Raw genomic sequence first — 13,176 nt, 5'->3', positions numbered from 1 at the left:
GCATGTCCGCGTATCAGAGTCACCTGGGGAAGCTTTTGCAACTCTCAGTGCCTGGCTCCCACTCCGAGAAATTCCCATGTAAGTGTTCTGGGGCAGAGTTCTGGCTTTTTTGTGATTTTGGTTTTTGTGGCTCCTTGACTGAGTCTACTACACTGTCAAGACCTAAAATTACTGGATGAAATATGAACATTTTTTTTTTAAGCAGTTTTGCTGAGAATCTGGGGGAAAAGGCACTTTCATAGACTGTTCATGAGAATAAAAATTGATACAACATTTTGGAAGGTAATTTGGTTATATCTTCCCTCTAATAAGAAATATATCCCGCAGAATTATCACACAAGTTCATAAAATTACGTTTTTAACAATTGTCACTACAATATTGATTGTGGTAGCAAAAGAACTGAAAACCATCCAAAGGTTTCCTAATAGTGGTCTGGGAAACCACTATCACCTACCAGAAGTCAAGCCTAATGCCATACCATAGAATACTATGCAAACATTTAAATGGTCGAGGTAGATTAAAAAAAAATTAAAAATAAAAACAGCAATAAAATTAAAACAATAAATAACAAAAAAGTTGAGTTACATCTGTACCCACAAGGAAAGATGGACGTGATATATCATTTGCAGATTACAGACTAGCAGACGGGGCATGGGGCCATGTTGCACTAAAAATAAATTAGTGCATACAGACACACATGTATAAACTGATTTATGTATAATCAGAAGACAGTGGCTCCTAGTGTGTGAGACTCCTAGCAGCAGTTACCTCTGAGGAACAGGAGTAGAGACATGGAAACTCTCACTTCCTACTTGATAAATTTGCAGTGGTAGAATTGTGAGATTTTCCTTTTTTGTGTTTTTCAGTATTTTTCTCAAAAATGTAGATTTTTAAAAGTTACAAACTTTAGAAAACATCTCCAGCCTGGCTGTGACCAGCTGTTTTTTTTCTGTGTCTTTTGTCAGCTAGAGATCTGAGGCTAGTGCTCGAGGGGCACTCAGGGGTCACTGAATCCGAGGGAGTCCACATCTACTGATGGGACACGGGGCTCAGCTTTTTTTTTTTTTTTTTTTAAGATTTTATTTCTTTAATTGACGGAGAGAGCACAAGTAGGCAGAGTGGCAGAGAAGCATTCTCCCCACTGAGCAGAGAACCGATGTGGGGCTTGATCCTGCGACTCCGGGATCATAACCTGAACCAAAGTCAGATGCTTAACTGACTGAGCCACCCAGGCACCCCAGCGCCCAGCTTTATAAATACTCCCCTTCTTAATCTTTTCTTGCACGTGTTCCTCCTCCATTCTTGGTGGAAAAGTTGCAAAGCTTTTCTTAGAAGAAGCAATCTTGTGGCTCCTGCCAGCAACCTTCAGACCTGGTTTTCTTTCCCAGAAAAAGGGAAGAGGAAGAGCTAAAGGAATTGCAATTTGTGGACAGTTTAAAAACTGGTCCCGGGGGCGCCTTGGTAACTCAGTGGGTTAAAGCCTCTGCCTTTGGCTCAGGTCATGATCTCAGGGTCCTAGGATCGAGCCCCGCATCGGGCTCTCTGCTCAGCAGGGAGCCTGCTTCCCTTCCTCTCTCTCTGCCTGTCTCTCTGCCTACTTGTGATCTCTGTCAAGTGAATGGATAAAATCTTAAAAAAAAAAAAAAAAAAATACCAGCATGCTCTTTTAAAAAAAACTGGTCCCAGAAAATAGTTTGAACTTTACTCTCAACCATCGTTTATTTACTTTACCTGGGCAGAAGAGTGTACAGCTTCCTAGGCAGCAGGGAGGCAGGGCCCATTAGCTCTTTAATAATTAGAGGAGTAGATTCGGAGAGGTTAAGCAGCCTGCTCATTGTAACGCAGCAATTATTGGCAGGAATGAAAACTTGACCCTGCTGCTTTTTTTTTCTTTTTAAGATTTTATTTATGTGTTTATTTGAGGGAGAGACAGAGCATGCAAGCAATGGGGAGGGGCAAATGGAGAGGGAGAGAGAACCGCAAGCAAACTCGCACTGATCACAGAGCCCAATGCAGGGCTCCATCTTATAACCAGAGATCAGACCTGAGCTGAAATCCAGAGTCAGGCGTTTAACTGACTGAGCCCCTTAGGCACCCCGGCCCTGCTGCTTCTGAAATCATTCTCCCTATCCCTTCTTGCTTTCATTGGAAATGCTCATTTGGGCCTGCTCGGGAGAAATGAGAGCTGTAGGGCCTGCAAAAGGTGGCACAAACTCAAATTCCCCAGGAGTCAGATTCATGACACAAATGAATGAAGCAGACTAGCAGACTGATGGACGGCATGGGTGTACGGCCAACTGTGCACTCAGCGTGGCCGGATCTTCTGAGAAACCAGACACTAGGATTCTAATGTGTTGATCTCCGCATTTGTACATACTAGTTACCAGCTCACAATTAGTGAAACACTTAGGGTTAAGCAACACCTGTGTACTGGCTGGATTCACCACACAGTCCTGATGGTACCATTTCCCGTATATCAGCCCCTCCGAGCCCCACCCACCACTGGAGGGTTGGCAGGTGATGGGCACCGATTCTTTGACATTGATGTGACCTCTTTCGTGTCTGCTCAGCTGCCAGCTGTCCCTTTTTAAAAATGTCTATCTTTTGGGGTTTTGACTTTTTTTCAAATGATCTCTGTACCTACTTACTCTATACATCATTTTTTTCCGAAAAAGAATGAAGAAAAAATATCCTACTACCAAGACATCTCTACTCTCGACAACATACTAAGTTTTCTCCTAATCTTTTGAGAATGTACGTATTATTTCAATAAGCACGAAATTCTCTATGCAGTTTACCCCCTGCACTTCCACTCGCCTGTCAGAGGCTTCTTTCCACTTCATCCATATTTCTTCGAAGACACTTCAGTGGCTGTGGCAGTGGATTATGTAAAATACAGCAGACCTATTTGGCCAGTTCTTTTCCATGTGACCTTGAGCAAGTTATTTGACCTGTGTCTAGATTTTCTCTTTTGAGTAGCGGGGGTTTTAACAGAATCTGCTCTTTAGCGTTGGTGTAAGGCCAGTGGGGGTAAAGAGATAAGAAGTAGTTAGAACAGTGCTTGGCATTCAATTAATGTGAAATAAGTGCTAGTTATTATTTTCATTATTATTATTATTATCCTGATTTGGTACAAGTGCATCCTTACCTGACTCCTTTATTATATTTAATAATAAATTACTATGGGGGAATTATTGATCTACGGGTGTTCACATTTTAAGGCTCTTAATTTGCATAGTCAGTCCTCTTCTAAGTTTATTCTAATTTACATTTCCAGCAGGGAACGAAGTCCCTATTTTTTTATAGTCTCTAAAATGCTATTTATTTTTCTTTACTCCACCAAAACAGCTGACCTTAAGCTTCTCTAATGTCCTTGAGCCTCTGTCTAGATTAGAACTCAAACCTGTTCCTTCTCCTGGCTGTTCTGAGATGGCTTGACTTTGAGTACGGAAATTGATTCTGATTTATTTTGTGTTTGCTTGTTTAATCCAAGTGGAGAGTCACTGTTGTTTAATAGATAAGTTTAACCCATCCGCTTTCTATCTTGATTTCTGTTTACTGCGTTTTTTGACTTCTGGGAGTGGATTCCACAGGCCACGGACCCAGCAAGACATCTGTGAGGTGCTGACCTGGGGTGTCTGGGGTCTGTTCCAGAAACCACCCAGATCGAGGACCCCCGAGTACAATGGCGGCGGGAGCAGGAGCACATGCTGAAGGATTACCTGGTGGTGGCCCAGGAGGCCTTGAGCGCGCAGAAGGAGATCTACCAGGTGAAGCAGCAGCGCCTGGAGCTCGCGCAGCAGGAGTACCAGCAGCTGCATGCCGTCTGGGAGCACAAGCTGGGCTCCCAGGTCAGCTGTGAGTACCTCCCCCGCCCGCGCCCCGCCAGCACCCCTGCCCGGAGAAGGGAGTGGCTGTGCTCAGTCCAGCCTGACTTGCCTCTCAGTGCTTCCCGTCTCCTTCCATCTCCGCTTCTGCTACAAACCACCGTCCTCTCCCACCGCCCTCTCCAATGCCTTTCCTGCTCCAGCTTGTGCCTTGCAGTGATTCATGGGCCATTGTCATTCCATTGCTTTCATCTGTCTGCAGTCATCTCCAACCACCGACTACTGGTTGGGAGACAGAGCTCCTCACCGAAAGGGGTGTGGGGAGTAGGGAATTCATCCTTAATGGATGGAGTTTCAAGTGGGGCAGATAACAAAGTTCTGGAGATGGATAGTGGTGATGGTTGCACAGCAGTATAAACGTAGGTAATGCCCCTGAACGGGACATTTAAAAATGACTGAAGTGGTGAATTTTATGTTCTGTCATATTTTAACACAATTAAAAAAAAAACCTTCAGTGGCTTCCTGTCATTCCTTCCATGGCCTACACTGCCCGTAGGGATCAGGCTCCTGCCTGCCACCCCCACCTCATCTCTCGCAGCCACACCCTGCACCTCGGGCTCATTCACAAGGCTCCAGAGCCCCCCACTCGGCTCCCCTAGCCTGCCCTGCACCTTTCTGCCTCCGGGCCTTTGCTCTTGCTGCACCCCTGCCTAGAATGCTCTTCCATCTGTCCTTTTGCACAGTTGTCTCCCTCTAACTCTTTCGGTTTCACCCTGCTGGTCTCCTTCTTCCTGTCAGCTCTAAGAGGCTTGCTTCTGACAACTGCCTCCACAGACTCCCTTCCCTGGCATTAGCCTCTGTAATGGCTCTCTGTTTATTCCCTTCATAGCGTGTGTCACGAGACGTCTGCTTACATGTCTGTCTGTGTTACCTCCGCGGGCGTATTCACTCCGTCAGGGTGGGGCTCCTGTCTCCTGGGCTTATGCTGGTATCCCCAGGAGAACAGGCATGCAGGGTCCCTATCCTTCATTCCCAGGATGCTGCCAGATCAGTATCTATACGGGAGCCCACTCACCTTTTGCTCTGTGTTGGAGTTTATTTGTCTTTTACCATTGTTTCTAATAACCATTCCTTCCCCACGTTTATTGAGTGCTGGTTACATGTCGGGCTGAACTTGCTGTTTCCTTGAATCCTCATAACAGCCTGTGGGCAAGCACAGTTAATCTCCCCTGCGTAGATAACGAAACAGGTTAGAGGGGTCCGTGACACGCGCAGGGTCTTAGAGCTGGCGAGAGACAGCGGTAAGTTGTAAACCCATCCCCTCTGTCCCTCCAGCATTCTTACTATGGGCCAAGGGCAGCATTAGGCCATGTTGATAGGATGGCCATGGCTTGGCTGGGTCACTGGACACTTCTCTGTGTGAAGTCCACACTCTGAGAAGTTTAGTGCACCGGGCGGACAAAACCTGCCCAGTTACTCCCTGTCCCGGCCCTGGTGACCTGAGCAAACCCCCAGCATCTCGGATTATGGAAGAGAACTTCATTATACACATTAGCTTTTTCAAGGTCAAGTAATATCCGAGAGACTATCCTGAGCATTTTCGCACTTAATCTGTTTTAGGCAGCTGAGGCTGCCATAACAAAATCTCATTGACTAGGTGACTTAAACAACAGAAGTGTTTTTTCCCATAGTTCTGGAGACTTGCTGTCCAAGATCAGGGTGTCAGCATGGTCTGGTTCTGGTGGCAGATGGCTGTCTTCTCACTGTGTCATCACCTAGCAGAGAGACAGAGACAGCATGCTGTCTCATGTCTCTTCTTGTACAGTCACTAACCCATCATGAAAGCCCCACCCCGGTGACCTCATCTAAACCGAATCACCTCCCAAAGGCCCATCCTCAAACACTGTCCCATTGGGAGTTGGGGCTTCAACATATGGATTACGGGGCCGGGGAACAGAATTCAGTCTGTAGTATTATCTTTGCCACAGCCCTAGCAGGGAGATGCTGTTGTCCCCAGTGAAACTCGGGTTTGAAGAGGTAGGGTCATTTTTTTCTCTCTGAAGTCCTACAGTCTGAAAAGTGACAAGTGTGTATAAAAACAAAACTTCCTAGTTTGGGGGACAGGATGCTTTTTACATGGACCCAAATGATCACCCCGTAAACCACTTCGTAATTTGAGAGGGTTAAGTGTATTTTCGCATGGGAGAGAGTTGCAGCCACCACCTTCCACAGGTGTAAAATTAGCCTCACCATCAGGAGACGAGCTGGTATCGCACACTGTCTGATGTGAAGCAGTGAGAACAGCATGGAGGGTTCTTGACAAAAATGTTTGCCACCGATCAGATCATCAGGACGCAGCCAGACAGACCCATAACATGGACTATCCTACAGGATAATCAACCTGGACTCTTTGGAGGTTAAAAAAAAACCCTGAAAATCCAGAAAAGGGGGAAATTATTCTAGACTTGAAACAAAAAAAAGCTATTGGAGGCATAAACCAAATTAAATGTCTGCAGACTGATTAGACCCTGGCTTGGGGTAGGGGGTGGGAAGCTGTCGTAGAAGACGTTCTCAGGCATTTGGAAGGTTGTCTTCAGGGTGATCATCACGCTGCGACTACGTAGGAGAATGTCCTTGTTCCGAAGACATGCACAGGGCATCCTGTTTGCAGCTTCATTCCAAAAAAAGCAGGAACAAAAAGAAACAACGGTGCCATCAGTGTAAGTGAGCTGATCAGTAGTGCTGATGACACACTGGTGGCTTTGAATAGGGTCGGCTTTCATTTTTGGTCACCGTTTTTAATTATCTTTCATTCGTTGAGGGCTTGCTACAAACCAGGTGACCTACTGAAAGAACTGGAGTGGACCGAGGGATAGATAAGAACAAATGTGGGAAAATGTTAAAAATTGGTGGACCTCTAGGTAAAGGAGGACATAATTATATTATTCTTTCAAATTCTCTGTACATATAGTTTTCAAAATAAAAGGTCAGGGTGGGGAAAAGAGCCCAATGGGCAGGAATAATGCATTCCCACGGAGAAGCCTGCGGTGGGAAAAGGAAGTTATTGGACTCTGAAGTCAGAGGGCCTGGGTTCAAATCTCAATTCCACTGTTACTCTGTCCGCTTGGGGAACATGCTTCACATCTCTTTACATTTGAGATTCCTTCTGTTTAAATATGGAATGTTAATAGTCCCCTCGTCTCCTGGGCCCATGTCAGAGTTTCTCAGCCTCAGTGCTGCTGACATTTGGGGCCAGATAAATCTTCATTGTAGGGACTGTCCTGTGTATTGGGAGATGTTTAGCAGCACATCTGGTCTCCACCCACTAGATGCTGGTAGTAGCCCCCCACCCCAGGTTGGAGCAACCAAAGATATCTCCAGACATTGCCCAATGTATTCTAGGGGGGGTACAGAAATACCTCAGCCAAAAAGCAATGGTATAGGTAAAACAATACCTCTAGGAAGTTAGAACATGTTAATGGCTCAATATTCTTCTTAGCAGGACACATTTCACATAATATTTTGAGAGTGTGCACTCTGGAGCTGGATTGCCTGGGCTCAAATCCAGGATATGCAACTTACCAGCCGTGTAACCTTGTCCGAGTTATGTCACTTTGCTCTGCCTCAAATTCTTCATCTATAAAATTGACATAATAATGGTATCACCTTCATTGAGGTGCTATGGGGCTTAAATTTATTAATAGATATAAAGTACTTTGAATAGTACTTGTCATATTCTTAAGCTCTCAATAAATAATAATTATTTGATAATTATTAGTTCATTGGCATTGAAATAACAAAACATTTTAATAGATCTATTTATTCTTATTTTAGCCAATAAGAACAAATACATGATCAGTGGTAGGAAGTAATGATATAGTCCTATCATTTGACTCTTGGTTGCTCCCAAGAGCTCCACCAAATCCAAAGGCACCACTGATTTGAATGTTAAAGAACTTCCATATGAAGCGACTAGGGTCATCTCAGGTAACTAGATCCGAGATCCAAACCAGCCAGGAGCTGGGGTGTCTCCAGCCCAAGCATCCCAGTTAAAGTCTTATGACTTTCTTTGGGCTTTATAAGCCAGGTCTGCCTTCCAAGTCAAACTCTGTACCATGTTGCTGGACTGGTGAGATCACATGCCTTGCTTCTAACTCAGATGGCCTGCCCAGGCTTGTGAGAGTCTTGCCACCTGGCTTTGGCTGCAGTGGGGCCTGGCCATGGGTGGGCCCCTGCCCTGTGGATGGAGACTTTGTTGTCAACTCTCATGCAGTCTCTAGCTCCACAGAGAAGGAGAAGAGCACTAACATTTAATGTGTACCTGTTATATTCCTGCAGGGCAATATGGTGGGCATTCCACATATGTTATTTAAAGTAACCTTCCCCCTCTGAACAATCCTACAAAATACTGTCATTCCCATTTTACAGATCAGAAAACTAAGGCCCAGAGAGGGGAAGGAGCTGCTCCAAGGTCACATCAGTAAAAAGCGGCAGAGCTAGCCTTTATACCCAGGAGTATCTGACCTCAAAAACACTTCTCTTAATGCAGATCAACCAGTCAAATTCTAAGGTTCTTATGTTACATTTGGGTCTTCTGTCCTCTGAAAGATGGGAACTCAGGAAAGCTGGGTTCTTTGGGACCTCATCACATTCCTTCTTCTCTCTAGGCCTTGGTCTCCCAAGTGAAAAAGAAATCATTGGGACCCTAGCAGTTAAAAATGCCATTTCAACTAGCCACCTAATCTCACTCACTCCTGAAACAAAGGAAATATGATATAAGAGATTTTTTTTAAAAGAGTACACGTACAAAGCGAGAGAGACCCGGAGAAAAAAAGAGCAACAATAAGATGTGGAAGCTGGAAATTAAATGAGCAGGTGACAGCCTGTCTGATAGACCCAAGAAAAGTGCATACAGGCCAGTCACAAGGAAAACCAGCACTCAGGTCCATGCAGATCACTGGCAAAAGCTGTGGGGAGAGGAAGGCCTGAAATAAAGATGATTGAATGAAAGCTGTTTTATGAGAAGGACTACCAGATCTCCTCCCCAGATTGGGTCAACCCATCCCCAACCTGGCGAAAGACTGGAGAAATTTTTTTTGTTGTTTTTTGTTTTTTTTTCCCCAAAGGAATAAATATTCTCTGGACTATGGGATATAAAGCAAGTTCAAAGCTGGGGTGAACCACAATGAAAAGTGAGAAGTGAACATGGACACACAGGATTTAAGACCTCAGCTTACATGTACCACTCTGTTCCCCAGAATGGTGCCAAGCTCTTCCTGCCCAGGCTGGACAGGCGCAGAAGCTGGGAAATCTGACCAGATAGAAGAGATGTGAAGACATTGAAGTTTATGGATGAAACAATCCAGCCTGGGGCACCTGGTTGGCTCAGTGGGTTAAAGCCTCTGCCTTTGGCTCAGGATCCTGGGATCAAGTCCCGCATCAGGCTCTCTGCTCAGCAGGGAGCCTGCTTCCCTCTCTCTTTCTGCCTCCCTCTCTGTCTACTTGTGATCTGTCTTTCTGTCAAATAAATAAATAAAATCTTAAAAGAAAAGAAAAGAAAAGAAACAGTCCAACCAAAGCATGTACCACGTAACCCACAGTAAACAAACTCCACCTTGGTCTGTTTTTGGGGTCCCATTCTTAAATGTGAGCAGACAGCTAAGATTTTACGAATCTGAGGAAAGCCTCTGGCATGAAAAGTAGAGATGAAAACAATGTTCATAGCAACAATATCCACAGTCGCCAAACTGTGGAAGAAGCCAAGATGCCCTTCAACAGACAAATGGATGAAGAAGATGTGGTCCATATACAGAATGGAATATTACCCAGCCATCAGAAAGGATGAATACCCAACTTTTGTATCAACATGGATAGAACTGGAGGAGATTATGCTGAGTGAAATAAGTCAAACAGAGAAAGACAGTTATCATATGGTTTCACTTACTTGTGGAACATAAGGAATAGCATGGAGGACATTAGGAGAAGGAAGGAAAAATGAAGGGGGGGCGGAATCGAAGTGGGAGATGAACCATGAAAGACTATGGACTCTGGGAAACAAACTGAGGGTTTTAGAGGGGAGGAGGGGATGGGTGAGCCTGGTTTAGGTATTAAGGAGGGCACATATTGCATGGAGCACTGGGTGTTATACATGAACAATGAACCATGGAATACTACATCAAAAACTAAGGATGTATGGGGCACCTGGGTGGCTCAGTGGGTTAAGCCTCTGCCTTCGGCTCAGGTCATGGTCTCAGGGTCCTGGGATCGAGCCCCGCATCAGGCTCTCTGATGGGGAGCCTGCTTCCCTCTCTCTCTCTGCCTACTTGTGATCTCTCTCTCTGTCAAATAAATAAATAAAGTCTTAAAAAAAAACTAACGATGTACTATATGGTGACAACATAACATAATAAAAAAATTATAAAATAAATCATAGCCATTACCCTCTGGGGGGGGAAAATAAATGTAATTCAATACTCAAAAAAAAAAAAAAGAAAGAAAGAAAACAAGTGATATGGAGCGGGCGGGGGGGGGGGGCGTGCTGGAGGGACCAGGGAGTCCACATGAAGAAGAAAACCTCAAGGAAAGCTACACACCCATGAAACAAGAAGAGGATGCTACATTTTACAGGAAGGAACTCTCGGACAACACAAAAGAGCCTTTAGAAATTAAAAATACAATAGCAGAAATTTAAAATCTGTAGGAAGACTGGAAGGTAAGACTGAAGAAATCTTCTAAAAAGCAGAGCGAAAATAGAATGAGATGGAAAATGAGAGAGAGAGAGAGAGAAAATAGAGCACCAGGCCAGGAAATCTATCAGAGTAATAAAAGTTCCAGAGAGAGCAGAGGAAACAGAGGAGAAGGAGCGTCAGGTAAAATAATTTCAGAAAAAATTTCCCGGAACAGATGGAGGAGAGTTTTTAGGTTGAAAAGGCTCTCAGTGAGCACAAAGCATGAAAGTCAGCTCACACCAAGACATACCCATGGTGAAACTTCAAACATGGAGCCAGCCGAGATCCTGAAAGCTTTCAGAGAGAAAAACCAGGTCACACAAAAATTACCGAAACTCGGAATAGCTCAACAGTAACACTGGAAACCTAGAAGACAATGGAGCTATGCCTTCAATTTTTTTTTTTTAAAGATTTTATTTATTTATTTGACAGAGAGAGATCACAAGTAGGCAGAGAGGCAGGCAGAGAGAGTGAGAGGGAAGCAGGCTCCCTGCCAAGCAGAGAGCCCGATGCGGGACTCGATCCCAGGACCCTGAGATCATGACCTGAGCCGAAGGCAGTGGCTTAAACCACTGAGCCACCCAGGCGCCCCTATGCCTTCAAATTTTTAAGGAAAATCACTTCCGACCTAGAATTCTATATCCAGCAAAACTACCTTTAATCAACTATAGGGTGGAACAAAGATATTTTTAGACAGGCACAATTTCAAAAGTTTCTTTCCTTTGTGGCTTTCTTTTCTTGGGCAGCTGCTGGTGTTCTACTGAAAGAGCTGGTAGGAGGGGTGACATGGTATTTAGGAAAGAGGAACAAGGTGAGGAGGATATCTCAGGGCACCTGTGGGGCAGAGAGAGGGACCAGCTCATGTGCCCAGGCCAGGCAGTGCCAAAAGTGGGACCGGGCGGGAAGCCGACCGGCCACCCAGACCCTGGGAGGGGAGGCTCAGATAACTGGCAGAGCGTGAGGTGGAATCTGTGAGAACTTTGTAGAAAGTGAGCAAGCTTAAAAATGACAATTATTAACTCTAGGAAAAATAAACCCCCAAAAATGTGCTGGAATGGAAAAGTAAGCAAAGTCAGCTGCATGCCTGTGGCCGAGAGTGTTTACAAAGTAAAAGTAATGCAAACAGTGAAGATGGCTTTCGCCAAGCCTGCTGTCTGTGAGGATGGGGGGCAGGGAAGGGGGCACGGGTGCTGGGACAGGGCTGCAGAAGGGAGGAAAGCTAAATTTCTGGCCTCCAGAGAGAGAAGTAAGTAAATAATGACTAAACCAAAAACACCTTGCTGCCTTTTTTTTTTTTTTAAAGATTTTATTTATTTATTTGACAGACAGAGATCACAAGTAGGCAGAGAGGCAGGCAGAGAGAGAAGGGGAAGCAGGCTCCCTGCTGAGCAGAGAGCCCGATGCGGGACTCGATCCCAGGACCCTGAGATCATGACCTAAGCCAAAGGCAGAGGCTTTAACCCACTGAGCCACCCAGGCACCCCGCTGCTTTTTGATAACCAAGAAATGAAGTGAACATATTGAAATGGCTCCCTTTTGGGGAATGAGATATGGGATAGGGACCTATGGAATGTTCTTTTAGAGCAAAACCTTGTACTGTGTTGGACCGTTAAATTGGTGTTTGTACATAACTTGAATAAAAGCTTAACAATTAAAAATGATAAAAGGTGGGCACTTAAAGTCGGCCTTTACGGTCCAGTTTGAGTATAAAATTCCTTGGCTGGAGGAGTAGTGAAGGGACAGAGGTCCAAGGGGAGGGAGGTTGATGATTTGTTTCTTGATTACAGTGCTGATAAGGTGAGTGTGTTCACCTTTTTTTTTTTCCTTTGCTCCCAGTGCAAAAAGGTGGTTTTATTAAAGCACAGGGACAGGCAGAAAGAGCTCAAGTGTGTTTCTTTGGTGAAAATTAATCAAGCTGCACACATGATTTGTGCACCTTTCCACATGTGTTTTTTAGTAAGATAAAATGTTTACTTAAAAAATAGTATCAAGTGGAGATGCAACATGGGGGGTTGGGGGGAGGAGAAGAATAAATGAAACAAGATGGGATTGGGAGGGAGACAAACCATAAATGACTCTTAATCTCAGTGTTACATTTTAACTTTCCTTCGGTGTGATCGGAAGATCCGTTCCGGTATTTTAACCAGATCCAAAGAGCAGTATCCCCTTCGCAGCTGTCACTTATACCTCTGGACCCTGGAAATTGCCACCAGTCCCAATCCTCAGAAAACGCTAGGTCCCAGCAGGTGATCTCGCTGCACATACACTGTTCCGGTGACAGTGGGGGAAATGGGGGGGAAGGATGGAATTCCAAGTATGGTGGGATTAAGGCCCCACGGGAGAAACTCTTCCCCAGCTTCCATACCAAGAATGCCTGTCCTTGTCCTGAATAGTGAGGTTGTGTTTACATTAACGGCACCATGAATTTTCCATCATGCCCCTTTCCCTCTTCACATCACCAGTTTGGAAGCTCAGAGCCAGGCTGAGGCACCTGGTGAGGAAATGGGACCTTCCCTGTTTGCCTGAGCCCTAACTAACCTCACACCCGTGGGTGTACCTCCTCATTCTTGTTTTTCCTTTGTCTCATTTTTCTTACTTTAAATATATTTTACTCTGTTGT

At 44.9% G+C, this 13,176-nt stretch overlaps 1 protein-coding gene across 2 annotated transcripts in view; it reads left to right on the top strand.

Annotated features, from left to right (window-relative positions):
- WWC1 (WW and C2 domain containing 1) overlaps positions 1–13,176 on the top strand; it is a 149,807-nt gene that overhangs the window by 77,519 nt on the left and 59,112 nt on the right. For both annotated transcript variants that reach the window (XM_045999085.1, XM_045999084.1), the window contains exon 3: positions 3,656–3,859. In XM_045999085.1, coding sequence (XP_045855041.1) covers positions 3,656–3,859 — 204 coding nt within the window. The remainder of the gene's footprint in view (positions 1–3,655; positions 3,860–13,176) is intronic.

The sequence above is a fragment of the Meles meles genome, chromosome 3 (assembly GCF_922984935.1).
Source record: "Meles meles chromosome 3, mMelMel3.1 paternal haplotype, whole genome shotgun sequence".
Lineage (NCBI taxonomy): Eukaryota > Metazoa > Chordata > Mammalia > Carnivora > Mustelidae > Meles > Meles meles.
The sequence above is the reverse complement of the archived record's forward strand: the minus strand, read 5'-3'. Positions and strand labels throughout refer to the sequence as shown.